Source organism: Schistocerca piceifrons, chromosome 3, assembly GCF_021461385.2.
Source record: "Schistocerca piceifrons isolate TAMUIC-IGC-003096 chromosome 3, iqSchPice1.1, whole genome shotgun sequence".
Lineage (NCBI taxonomy): Eukaryota > Metazoa > Arthropoda > Insecta > Orthoptera > Acrididae > Schistocerca > Schistocerca piceifrons.
Window position 1 is genome coordinate 155,703,470 of NC_060140.1, and position 14,668 is coordinate 155,718,137.

The 14,668-nt window shown below is 42.6% G+C and overlaps 1 protein-coding gene across 1 annotated transcript in view; it reads right to left on the reverse strand.

Annotated features, from left to right (window-relative positions):
• LOC124788475 overlaps positions 1-14,668 on the reverse strand; it is a 768,283-nt gene that overhangs the window by 5,081 nt on the left and 748,534 nt on the right. Inside the window, exon 5 of the mRNA XM_047255746.1 lies at positions 8,203-8,215. Coding sequence (XP_047111702.1) covers positions 8,203-8,215 — 13 coding nt within the window. The remainder of the gene's footprint in view (positions 1-8,202; positions 8,216-14,668) is intronic.

The following is a 14,668-nucleotide window of genomic DNA, read 5'->3' on the forward strand; positions in this document are numbered from 1 at the left end:
CGTAGTATCCGCTCGTGGCCGCTCCGCTAGTACTTGCGTCTCCTCGAAACGAATATTGTGGTTCCCTGGCTGGAAAGCATGCTCCGCAACAGCCGATCGTTCCGTTTCTCCTCTTCTACAATTTCCCTTGTGCTCTTCCAAACGTTTAGAAACAGTTCTTTTGGTGGTACCCACATAAACATCACCACAGCTGCATGGGATCCTATACACTCCAGATTTTTCCAATGGTTTGCGAGCGTCCTTGGCAGGCCTAAGGTATTCCTGTATCTTCCTGGTGGGCTTGTAAATTACGGTAATATTCCGCTTCGTCAAGATCCTTCCTATTCTTTCCGTTACATTTTTAACAAACGGCAGGAAAACCTTAGATTTTGCAGTAGCCTGTACGTCAGTATGATTTCTGCGTGGCTGCCTCAACGCACGTTTTATTTCGGCGGACGAATATCCGTTCTTCGTTAGTGCATTGTGGAGATGTTCCATCTCAGCGTCGAGCAACTCAGGTTCCAAAATATTTCTAGCTCTGTCCGCTAACGTCTTGATAACACCCCGCTTCTGTTGTGGGTGGTGGTTCGAATCCCGGTGCAAATAACGGTCCGTGTGCGTGGGTTTGCGGTACACTGAGTGGCCCAAACTACCATTTTCGTTTCTAAACACAAGCACATCGAGGAAATGTAGTTTGCCGTCTACCTCCTCCTCCATTGTAAACTGAATTCTTAAGTTTATACTGTTCAGATGTTCGTGGAACCGGCTTAGTTCCTCCCTACCATGTATCCACAACACAAACGTGTCATCCACGTATCGGAACCATACGTTTAGTTTCTTGCTGGCAGTACCTAAGGCCTGTTCTTCGAATTTCGACACAACAGGATTCATGTCATCTGTTCACATAATTTCCATTGTGCATCCAAAATATATAGCGTTTGAAAAACATTCGAATCGGTGTAAAGCTAAGTAATCTAATGACGAGGGAGTATCGAGTTGTCACTCGCAGCCCGCGATCCCAATATGCAGTTCCGCTATCACTTCAAAAAATTATACCTTGGAATCCACTAGAGATAGTGCGTCGTCGTTTGTTGTAAAACGTACAGCAATTTTTTCAGCGAAGATGGCAGCACATTCTCGACCCGCATGGACGGTGTTAACAAGATTCCTAGCAAGTATGGCTTTTCGTGCAATGGGCAGGCGACTCGTACAGTCCAGGAAAGATGCAAGGAACACCACAATTATATCCGGCTATGGTTGTTGTTGTTGTTGTGGTCTCTCGTCTTGAGACTGGTTTGATGCAGCTCTCCGTGGTACTCTATATTCTGCAAGCTTCTTCATCTCCCAGTACTTACTGCATCCTACATCCTTCTGAATCTGCTTAGTGTAATCATCTCTTGGTCTCCCTCTATGATTTTTACCCTCCACGCTTCCCTCCAATACTAAATTGGTGGTCCCTTAATGCCTCGGAACATGTCATACCAACCGATCCCTTCTTCTAGTCGTGCCACAAACTTCTCTTCTCCCCAATTCTATTCAGTACCTCCTCATTAGTTATGTGATCTATCCATCTAATCTTCAGCATTCTTCTGTAGCACCACATTTCGATAGCTTCTATTCTCTTCTCGTCCAAACTATTTATCGTCCATGTTTCACACACTCCATACAAATACTTTCAGAAACGACTTCCTGACACTTAAATCTATACTTGATGTTATCAAATTTCTCTTCTTCAGAAACGCTTTCCTTGACATTGCCAGTCATCATTTTATATGCTCTCTACTTTGACCATCATCAGTTATTTTGCTCCCCAAATAGCAAAACTCGTTTACTACTTTAAGGGTCTCATTTCCTAATCTAATTCCCTCAGCATCACCCGACTTAAATCGACTACATTCCATTATACTTGTTTTGCTTTTGTTGTTGTTCATCTTATATTCTCCTATCAAGACACTGTCCACTCCGTTCAACTGCTCTTCCAAGTCCTTTGCTGTCTCTGATAGAATTACAATGTCATCAGCGAAACTCAAAGTTTTTTATTTCTCCTTCATGGATTTTAATACCTACTCCGAATTTTTCTTTTGTTTCGCTTGCTCAATATACAGATTGAATAACATCGGCGACAGGCTGAAACCCAGACTCACTCGCTTCCCAACCACTGCTTGCCTTTCATGCCCCTCGACTCTTATAATTGCCATCTGCATGCTGTACAAATTGTAAATAGCCTTTCGCTCCATGTATTTTACCCCTGACACCTTTAGAATTTGAAAGAGAATATTCCAATCAATATTGTCGAAAGCTTTTACTAAGCCTACAAATGCTATAAACGTAGGTTTGCCTTTCCTCAATCTTTCTTCTAACTGAAGTCGTAAGTTCAGTATTGCTTCCCATGTTCCAACATTTCTACGGAATCCAAACTGATCTTCCCCGAGGTCGGCTTCTATCAGTTTTTCCATTCCTCTGTAAAGAATTCGCGTTAGTGTTTTGCAGCTGTGACTTATTAAACTGATTATTCCGTAATTTTCACATCTGTCAACTCCGGCTTTCTTTTGCATTGGAATTACTATATTCTTCTTGAAGTCTGAGGGTATTTCGCCTGTCTCATACATCCTGCTCATCAATAAATTGGCTGTGGCAGAGTTCTGCATGGACACCAGTCACTCTGTGTGGCATTAAAATGTCGACTTTCTAGCGTCAACTTCACATTTTCGGGACTCGGCTATGAAAGAGGCAGTTTGATTCGGCGAAGTTAACAGAGATTGTCGATACAGGCAGGATAAGTCTTGCTGTCCAGAGCTTTTATTAGTAAACTCGGAAAGACGTTGCTGCTGTGGACCTCATAACGATGCACAGATATCCCACTCTGGATTGACAGCGTGGTCACAAATTTGGTCTATTCAAACTTCTGTGCCACTGATTAACGTCACTGGCACAGTTGAGAAGTTCGCGTGATTCAATGGGCGGAGCGACTGCTGTGAGTTCATTATCCAGGCTCACTGGGAAGATGGCAGAAAGGCACAAGGCCGAACCAGACGAAAAAATGGGTTTAAGGTGCCACACGTGTCGAAATTTAAACGACAGGATTCAAAATATTTACCAAATAAGCGACCTGCCGATTTATTTTCTTCGATATTCCAATAGAATGCGCACTTAGTGAGACGTAATGGATCTCGAATACTATTAGCGCTGTTTGATACACGGAGCAATACAGTTCTTAGGAGTCTGTCGTGTAGAGAGCTACATTAAATGGAAAGTGAGGGGCATATTGAACTGGATGAGAGGAGATTGTGAGGGAACGGCTTCATTTTGCTGAACATACACCTGTAAGTTCTTGAAGGGAAACCAGTCCTGATACTACAAGCGGCAACCGTCCGTAGTTAACCGGTATGCAATTTGATGATCAGCGTAACTCCACTGAACTTGGTACTTCCCGTTGAAGAAGTAACGAATGTAGTGTACCACCTGACGTGTACTAGGAAAGTAGATCCAATAATGCTTCCGATTTTGATGGAGTTTTATGAATACGTCGTACTACCCTGGATAGAGATTTTCCGCCAGAATATGAGCAAGCACATCGCAATGCAAGACAACTGGCCCAGGCTGTGTGTTCGTGACATAGTCAGTGGCGTTCTAGTTTACCACGGTGCTTTCACTGCGTGTGGTTTCCGTACTATATCCGATACTTCTTCGCCGTTAGCTTGCAGGTAGACACACTAATGGCTTCAGACAGGAATTATGACATGACCCAAACGATAACTGGAAAGACGAACACTAATAAACACTCAGAAACTGAAAATACACGGGCTGCATACGTAGCAGCGTTAGTAGAATATCACGATAAGTGTCTAATAACGTGTACTTCCTTGCCAAACGTCATGGATAAATTAAAGCTGTGGCAATCCGGTACACGATGATCTGTAACAAGCTATAAATAATAGACTCCAAACTGAGACACAAAGATGCCTACCAAAATGGAAGAATGGAACCTAACTATATGTAACTCTAATCCAAGTGAACTGTAATTAAATGCATTCTCTACGATGGTGATTTCGATTTCGTAAAAAAACGAAAGAATCCTGTCCTGTTTTACGCATGGAACATGTTGAACACTATTGATACGAGGAACAACATGAATCGATGGACTTCATAGTGGTCTGTCGCCTGAGAGAAGCATCATAAGAGGAACCCGTCACAGTGATGAAAAAATACGATTAATAAGATTCCAAGCAGTAAACTCCCGATTCTTTAAGGAATCTGTCTCCCATGTACAAAACGGCTTGTAACAGCCTGTAATGACAGGTTGTCATCAGCTTGGAACAGCTGATGACTTTACAAACTAATTAATGTGTTAAGTATTTGACTTTAAGCATGAAAAAGGTGAAAAGTTATTATTGCGTAGAGGCATATTCTTAAGAGAGACTTCAAGGAATCATATGCATCGCTAGAGTAGTTTAGGTCATCATCGTTCTTGTTTCAAACTGCAACAACTACTATTAATGCTGCTACAGGTTTATTATCCACAAAGAAATTTTTTTCAGTTTAGTGACTAATGAGTGTAACGAGTTCCTTTGAAAGTGGTCCAAAGTGTTACAGAACTCACTCTACCTACACCAGGAAATCCGTCGTTTTTTTAGTTTTAAACTATTTTCCTGAAGTTAGTGACAGATACGCCTGCCACGTTCTGCTGGAATTTCTCCAGGTGTTACATTGCTGGGCTTATTCTAACTTATTGCATCCAATTCAATCCTACCTTACACTAAATTTTCACTACCTAGGGTTGCAAGGGAAGACGGGAATAATTGTTTCCCTATATTGTAAGTAATATTTGTACCAAGTTTGGCTCAGTATACGTCAGGGGTTAGGTCGTTGTGCTGGAAGACATACACACAGACACACACATACACACACACACACACACACACACACACACACACACACACACACACATTCCCAAACAAACACACGCACATACGAGATCAAACTGCTTAGGCTTTCAGGTCGATCTGGTTACATTGAAATCTCAAACCTGTTGAGTCTCTGATTTCTTATATCGTTCTCCTACACTAACCTCTTCTTTTCGCAATACTGCTTGCTCTCCATGTCCACATTTATTTTTTGAATAAATTGTAATCTCTCTCCCCTACACGTTTTACCCTCTATAGCTCCTTAACGTACGATGGACGTAGGTTCTTGGTGTCAGAACACATATCGTATCATCTTGGCTCTTCTTCTTGTCGATCACCCTCTCGTCATCGATTCTTCGGAGAAACTCCACATTTTATTATCAGTTCACGTAATTTTCCACAACCTTCTATAGCAGCACACCTCAAACGACTGGATCCTTTTCGTATCCGTTTTTTCCACGCTCCAAGATTCATTTACAAACAATGTTATTCTCCAGTCGTAAATACTCAGAAATACCATCCTAAAATTTGGGAAAATATTTTCTACTATCAGGTTTCTCTTCTTCAGGAACGCCCTTTCGCCTGGGCCAGTTTTCTCTCAATGTCCTCTTTGATTCGTATATCGAGTGTCATTTTGTTTCCTAGGTAGCAGAATTCCTTCATCTACTTCACATTTTGATGTTAATATTATCGTCAATTTTATTCCCGCTGCTCCTCACTACTTTAATTTCCTCGATTTATTCTCAATCCGTAGTGTGTACTCATTGGACTGTTCATTTCTCTTAACAAGTCCTGCAAGTCTTCCTCACTTACACTGAGTATAGCAGTGTCATTAGTGAATCGTGTCATTGCTATTCCGTCATCGTACTTTAATGCCATCTCTAAAACTTCAGTTTTTCCGTCATTGCTTATTAGGTTCCTAGATTTAACGGTATGGTCGTAAGATCCCACCCCTTTTCTTCCGTCACTTCCGTTCTTGGTCTTCCATTAAGACTTTACCTTCTTGGTTCCTATACATATTGCATTTTATCCTTTTATCCCCATAGCTTCCATATATTCCCGAGAATTAGGAACATCTTGCACCATGTTACCGCCCTTCTTCTGGACTCCTTGCCTGTAATATTGACGAACGATTCACAGATGATTCAACCGGTTCTCAGTTTTCTCAGTGACAGTGGTTTTTACTCTAGATTATAAGGTTTTACTCTACCTCTAGAGCAGGGACAGAGCGGTTGAGGTTGGAATGTTTCCCATTGTTTGTTACGTTTGAGGTCCCCGCCCCTATATCCCTTCAACAGGCTACTTTTACATCGCTATTTTTCACTATTTCCATCACTTTTAGATTCAGTTTGCCTCCTTTTTTACTTTTTTCCTGAAAAGAAAAGAAATGTCCAGTATGCTTACCTGAGGTGTTATGAACCTTTTTCATCTTCTCTCTGTGAAACAAGTCTACTTTATAGGACAAGTCATCATAGCTCACAAGATAAGCATTTTAGAGACCATATTTACCAGACATTTTTGCTTTGCCTGGTCCATGCTACAACCTCTGAAATTGGCTACCTTACCATCTTAGCCACAACAGTTCCAGTACATGTATACTACAGTCAGATGTATCAGAACGGTTTTCGCTTATAGGATTCAACTCGATCGGTTCTGGTATGTCGGCCGCTGTGGCCTAGCGGTTCTAGGCGCTTGAATCCGGAACCGCGCTACAGCTACGGTCGCAGGTTCGAATTCTTCCTCGGGCATGGATGTGTGTGATGTCCTTAGGCTAGTTTGGTTTAAGTAGTTCTAAGTTCTATGGGACTCATGACCTCAGATGCTAAGTCCCATAGTGCGCAGAGCCATTTGAACCATTTGGTTCTGGTATAGGGCCCTTATCTTCAATTGATGCATTTGTCTTCCTCCATCATCCGAGAAACTTTGTAACATCATCACGGAATCACCCTGTATATAGATACATTAACAGGCGCTGGCGCCTTCAGGAATGAAGCTTTGTAGCTTAGTTGGAACACGTTTTCGCACGTGACTTCACATTCAAAATGTTATATACTCACGCCCCTCTATGAATCCAAGTAGTTTGTAACCGGAATTTCCGAACATACTATACTAGTTACACTACTGGCCACTAAAATTGCTACACCAAGACGAAATGCAGACAAGTATATTATACTAGATCTGACACGTGATTACATTTTCAGGCAATTTGGGTGCATAGATCCTGAGTAATCAGTACCCTGGGCATTGAGTCAAATACAGCTTGGATGGCGTGTACAGGTACAGCTGCCCATGCAGCCTTAACACTATAATATAGTTCATCAAGAGTAGTGACTGGCGTATTCCATTGTGCGTTCACCGCGATGTCGCCAAACACGGAGGCGACCATCATGATGCTGTAAACAGAACCTGGATTCATCCGACAAAATGACGTTTTGCCATTCGTGCACCCAGGTTCGTCGTTGAGTACACCATCGCAGGCGCTCCTGTCTGTGATGCAGCGTCAATAGTAAGTGCAGCCATGGTCTCCAAGCTGATAGTCCATGCTGCTGCAAACGTCGCCGAACTGTTCGTGCAGATGGTTGTTGTCTGGCAAACGTCCCCATCTGTTGACTCAGGAATCGAGACGTGGCTTCACGACCCGTTACAGCCATGTAGATAAGATATCTGTCATCTCGACTGCTAGTGATACGAGGCCGCTGGGATCCAGCACGGCGTTCCGTATTACCCTCCTGAATCCACCGATTCCATATTCTGCTAACAGTCATTGGATCTCGACCAACGCGAGCAGCAATGTCACGATTCGATAAACCGCAATCACGATAGGGCACAATCCGACCTCTATCAAAGACGTAAACGTGATGGTACGCATTTCTCCTCCTTACACGAGGTATCACAACAACGTTTTGCCAGGAAACGCTGGTCAACTGCTGTTTATGTATGAGAAATCGGTTGGAAACTTTCCTCATCTCAGCACGTTGTAGGTGTCGCCATCGGTGCCAACCTTGTGTGAATGCTTTTGAAAGCTGATCATTTGCACATCACAGCATCTTCTTCCTGTCGGGTAAATTTCGCGTCTGTAGCACGTCATCTTCGTGGAGTAGCAATTTTAATGGCCAGTAGTGTAGTAATAGTATGAGGATGGATTCTTATTCCGGTATCACATCTTTTACTGTGAAGAAGGGGAAGTCACGTAGGTGGAACTCTGCAAACATCAGAAAAGTCGCATACTGCTCCGACTGCCTCTTACTCCTGACTCTCAGTATTCCCACACAGCAGGGACTGAAGCCAATCACGCCTTTGTCTCCTTAGCAGGGCTCACCAGAACCCAAAACCTGTGAGATGAAGGAGGAGAACAGTACAATGGTAACACGTGAGGCACGTGGGCATTGTTAAGTGAAAACTACCGTTAACAACGAACAAGAAAAGAAACTGGTATTCCTACCCCTCAGCGTATCACTAGAGAGAAATTCATATCATTATCTCGACAGCAGTCTACCGACTTTAAATTCAGAAGGACTTAGAAAAGACACCAGAAAGACGAAAGTGATCTTTTTCAACAACAAAATTTGGACGTCTGGAGAAATAAACGTTACTTCAGTAATCGATGATGCACTACACACTTCGTAAATAACATGGATGAAGAAAATAATCACGGGTCAAATGTGTGGTAGAAATAGAAGTAGTGAAACTGATAAGTATCGCATCTACCGGGACATGATGCGTTACACAATCTGGGGCGTAGATTTAACAAAGTGAAAATACCGCTTCAGTTGTAAATTTCTTTTACTACCACGACCGATTTCGGTCTCTCATAAGACCATCCTCAGGTGTCTCAACTGTGCTGTGGTCACGGAGCGCCGCGGTGGACGTGCAGTAGGCGCGATTTGCTACCTGTGAGGCCCGAAACCGGCCGTTATAATAAAATAAATTTTCAACCTCTAGTATAAAGCTCAGTGGCGCATGATCGTCCAATAGGATTGTTTGTAAAGCGAGAATGTTGTGACTGTGTGAATACAGTTTATAGCCGAAATGCAAACAGCATGGTCAATTTATTTTTACAAACCAAGATTGCTATTGCTTCTAAAAGTTAATAGTTCGTCAGGCAGCAGTAGTAGTATCATAGTGAAATAGTCCTATAGCCACCTTTCATTAGTCCGGCAGCCCACATTCAATAGTATTTCTCTTTCTTTTCCTTGTTTCTCTTTTCTCATATCTCTCATAGTGGTGTGATTGAATGAATGTCGTTGTGTGTCGCGTTGCTAGACGGTGGCATAGTCTGCTGCAGAAAGTCTACGATAGTCATACAGATTCAGCAGCAGTTGTACAGAATAGCCAACTCTCGTAGTGGTCAAGTAGGCAAAGAGGTTTGCGCTACTTGTGAGAAATCCACCTGTGTTAGGTTGGTGGCGGAAATGGCATCTTTGGGTTTTCCGGTCCACGCGGAGCGTGGAGGCGGCTGGAGTGAAAAAAGGGTCGCAGTCTGCCGCCGGTACGGGAAGCGTCCACAGCTGTGCTCCAGTCGAAGAAGGGTGAGTTAGACTGACCGCGTGGCGCGCTGTTACTTGGCGAGAGGAGACCTGTTAGCTTTTGGACTCGCTTTTCAAATCTGGAAGATTGCTTTGCCTTGTCGCAGCAAGGAATGCAAAACTTTGGCAGATTTTCTTTTAGCAAATTTCCGTAGCAGACTTGGATCCGCCGGAAGAGCGCCACACAACGGTGTCGATAAAAAGTGAGCACTCGCTTCTGTATGAATGTCTGTTTGCCTTCAGCTGTGCCTGTATAAGCTTTCATCTTTCTAAGTATTTATAGCTTTGCCTTCTCGTAAATTTTCCTTGCTTTATGTGTCTTTCGTCCGTGGGGAGCCAACCACGTGGTAGAACATTATAGTTTGTTGGGCTACCGGCATCACTGTCCGATCGCATGTTTGTTTTAGATAATGTTAACATGATTGTGTGATGTGATATTGTTGCAATTTGGGCAGTATACCTAGAAATTGCGCCTCCACAAACCACGTGGGCACGTGGGTGTACTGCGAAACGTGTACCGTTTCACGAGTTACTGCGATCGGTTATCAGGCAACAGCAGTTGTATGAATGATTCACACCAATGATTTTAGGTGTAGATTATACCGGTGAATGTATCGACGCTCTTCTTCAATGTTATCAGGAATTGTGTACCTGCTTCACATCCATGTTTTACAAATAAATGATTTTATCCACAATTTCCTCTCGTATTTCGAGGTTACGTTTATGCACCTAAGCCACTCACCTCGTAGCTTTCCTGTTAGCACATCCAACGCGTTTCCTTACGCAAAGGTCCAGCGATTAGTTTCCCTTTATTTTAAGACAAATGCCTTAGATTGAGTCTTATTTTCAGGTGTGTTGCTGGGAGCTGATCTTCTGCACAGTGTTCTTGCATGTGCTATTTTATTTTAAATGTTTGATTGTCGTGAACAGTGCACGGGGAATACTATTAATTACATCGTATCCCCAATGAGCGACATCACAACGAATGCATTTTTGTGAGTTTTTGGTCTGTGATCAAATTAATTTATTTTCCGACTCGACCAAACCTTTGATTAGTTGTATGGTTCGAGTCGGTGACGACCCTAATCTTCTCACGTTAATTTCATAAGCAATAAGTATTTCCATTCCCAATAATAACGTAATAACCCGTAGTAACAGGTTAGTTACAATATAATGTTATCCAATACTTTATCCTGCTATAGAACGCACTTCGGAAGCCACACCTCAATATCACCAAATGTAGCACAGCTCATGTAACACTTGAATGTCTGATAAAGATGAACGTTTCTTCATACTTCCCCATTACCGTGTCCCTGTAGATCGATTTAAACTTTTCTTAATAATCTTCTATTAACGAGTCTTTTCGATCAATTTAACAGAGTAGATTACTAATAACTGATTGCTGTCTTCAACGCTGTTTCCGTGTTTTGCCCGCCTTTAACAATGGCCCGCTACATTGAAACAAATCTGAATCCTAATTTCTTCTTTTTTACATAGGCTTCCATGCATACTACAGATCATACATACCACGAATTGTTTTCTTCAATTTTTAACACTGATTTCTACTTCAGTTAGGCAAATGTAGTTTCCTGTCCAAGTTTACAGTGCGTTTATCACTGCTGAACCATGTGCCAAGCTTTATTGGAATGTACGTACAAAACTGCAAAATTTAGTGACAGCTGAAGAAACTTAAAGGGGTTCTCAGATAACGTCGGCAGGGAGTACTTCTACGGAACTGCACAGCGCCCAGTGCTGTATTTGCAGATTCTTGTTTATCGACCTTGACCGACAACTCTAATCCTAGAGTTTTGACAAACTTGGTTCATGAAGCTGCACATAGTTTATAAGGCTAAATTTTGGTACATTATGATATTTACATAGAGTTTTAATGATTTTTCTAATAATTTTATATTTGGGTCCTATGACAAATAAAACCTTATCTCTATGATCAGTACATACATTTATAAATAACTGAAATACAAATATATAAGAGGCAACGAAGGCTGATGGGCTTCAAAGAAATCACGTTCCCACCATCATCACTGTGGGCAGCCAAGCCCATATTCAAATTGACCTCGTGATTAGAAAGGTCTGCTGTATTCGTAAGAGTCTGTGTCACAGCCTCTGATGTTCTCATGAAAGGTTTGAATAAATCTTATCAACAATTTCACTGTAGGAGACACCTGCAGTAGACTGTTCACAAAGTGTATCTCATATTATTTTCTATTTATTTGCCTCCACAGTCATACTGTGTTTATTGTTGAAGCGCTAGCCCTAAACCGAAAAGCAGTCACCAGTTGCTTCAAGCAGCAACAAAAACATGATTTTAAGTGTGAAAGACGCCAATCCATTTTAGCTTGTTTCTCTTTGCCTTTTTTGGGTACACGATGTTGGTTAGTGATATGTAATAACAGTGACGGGATACTGAGAGCCTGAAGGACTGCTTGCTCCGATTGCTTTAGGGGATGGAACATTGCTTCATTTGCTTGTGGTTTGTTCCTCTGCCACTTTGTTCAGTCAGCCCACGGCCAGTGTGGTTTCACCAGGCTGGTCTTGAGGCAAATTCTCCTAAGGGCGGGGAACTGTGATAATGAAAAGGGCTGTGTCCAGTTATTTCAAGCACAAGGGCCGGTGTGAGGTCGATGGCCGACCGACCGCGGAGCCAAGCTAAGGCCATAATACCGCTATTGTCCTGTGGGAGAGAAGAGACCGTTTCCCTTTCAGACTGGGCCACACACGTCAGGCTGGTGTTACTTTAATTGATTTTCGGCAGTGGAGGTGCGTTATGGCTGCTTTCCTGGTATGTTAGCGGAAATGAACAGACGCCTACCTCTCATTCTGTGGACGTTTTCTGCGTTTCTCTTCCCAGAATTGCGTGTTCGGTACAGAAGGGGGGGGGGGGGGGCGCACAGTTTCTCCTGTGTAGGTACTCAGTTTGGCTTATTCCTTTTGATTGTCTTCATTTTCGGTCATGTGGCACTAAATGTGAATACGCTGGAGGACACTCTGTCACATGCGTTGACGTAACAAGGTGCCCCTAAATTCTGGCGGCAAGCCAGTCCATTGAGGGAGGATGTTCCATTGTATCTTGGGGCGAGTTGTGCGGAGTTTCGTTCATGCTATTGGCCTAGAGATTACCTTCTGATTGCTATTGGGAGTCAAGCAGTTTCTCAGGTTCGACGATCTCTAATTTTTCAAGTGTACCAGGATGGAAGAGAGATAACGTAATGCGTTCCAGACCACCGGGAAAGTAAGATGTGTTTCTGTCGGTACTCCGGGCAGACAAAACGTGTCTCCAGTCGGGGCTGATGGATGGAAAAATTAGCACTTTCCGATTTCGGTCAGAATCCGTAGCTCGAGACTGAGAACAGGTGCCCTGATCAGCAACTCGAAGAACTACGCAGTATCAACTGTGGACTTCACTTGCAACAGCTTCCGTACCTGGTAAACTGCCGGACGGAGTAGCCGTGCGGGCTGAGGAGGTTCAAATTCTGCCTCGGGCATGTGTGTGTGTGTGTGTGTGTGTGTGTGTGTGTGTGTGTGTGTGTTGTCCTTAGCGTAAGTTAAATTACATTAAGTAGTGTGTATGCCTAGGGACCGATGACATTAGCAGTTTGATCTCACAGGAACTTTTCAAAATTCGTGGTAATGTACTGGCAGCTCCCGCACTTTTTAAAAATTGTTCTGACAGCAGCAAACCTCATTTGCATACCTCCCAGTACGGTGCTCGTGGGGTCTTACTCACTATTCTGTGACATATTTACGGTTACGCCATCCCCACAGTGGGAGGCACTGTACACCATAGGCAAATGTTAGACCTTCATTTCAACATTGCCAACTGATCATTCAATTAATATCAGTCTGTGACACCCTTTCACTACTTTGTGTCTTGCGCATATCAGTGTTTGAACATCGTTTTATATCTGTTTCTTTATTTTAATAATTAATTTGTTAGTGATATTTAAACCTCATATAATTCAGTAGCAAGGGAGCCCCGTTATATATCTAGTCCTAATCACAATTTTGTGGTACATTAATTGAATGATTATTAATTTATGACAAGGAGCCGAACCACGACACACTGCTAGGGCCCATAAATATTAATTTGCGTTGCTAAATCAATTGTGCACACTTCAAAGCAGTGTTCCTTGGGGCAGTGTGTACAAGGGGGAAACGCTGTTACAAATTTTATAAAATCAGGTAGTCTAATGCATCCTCACCACTGGCACCTCATCTTTCAAGTATTTCCCGTAATAATTAAGCGATTTTAAATATTTTAAATGCTGCCATAATCTACTCACTAAGTTGTATATTCGTACGTTATAAGTTTAACGAATAAGACAATTACCACAATTAGAAAGAGTGTGTTTGTCTTCGCGCAACGGAACTCACGACGTACAAATACCCAGACTGTATTAGTGAAGGCTTTTGAGATTAAACGCATTGGAACAACAACAAATTTTACTCATAATTTAAAACGTTTCTGATACTTTGTCTCGCTGACACCCTCATAAAATGATGGAGGGAGACAATTATTTTCCTTACTTCGTTTCCGATATTCGTGGTATCGAAGTACAGCATCGGGTATAATGTTTTAGTGTATTACTTCTTTACATCTAACTCCATTAGCCACATACCTTACAGACAGTATCTACATAGATAACTGAATGTATCGGTAAAACTGAAAATTTCATTCTAGAAACATCCCCCAGGCTGTGGCTAAGCCATGTCTCCGCAATATCCTTTCTTCCAGGAGTGCTAGTTCTGCAAGTTTCTCAGGAGAGCTTCTGTGAAGTTTGGAAGGTAGGAGACGAGGCTCTGGCGGAATTAAAGTTTTGAGGACGGGGCGTGAGTCGTGCTTGGGTAGCTCACTGGTAGAACACTTGCCCGCGAAAGGCAAACGTACCGAGTCCGAGTGTCGGTTCGCATACAGTTTTAATCTGCCAGAAAGTTTCATATCAGCGCACACTCCGCTGTAGAGTGAAAATTTCATTCCACAACAGAGGAATACCACTTAAAAGACCAGACGAACGTGTAGGTCCTGAAGAGGGCAGCAGCCTCTTTAGTTGTTTCAGGGGCATCAGTGTGGAGGACTGACTGCTTTGGCCTTGTAACATCAACAAAAATTGTCTCGCTGTGCTGGACTTCGAATGGCTGGATTAAGGGGAAACTACAGCCGTAATACAGATCTTGCGTATGGTTAAATGATGATGGTATCCTCTTGAATAAAATATTCCATTCGTAAAATAGTCCCACATA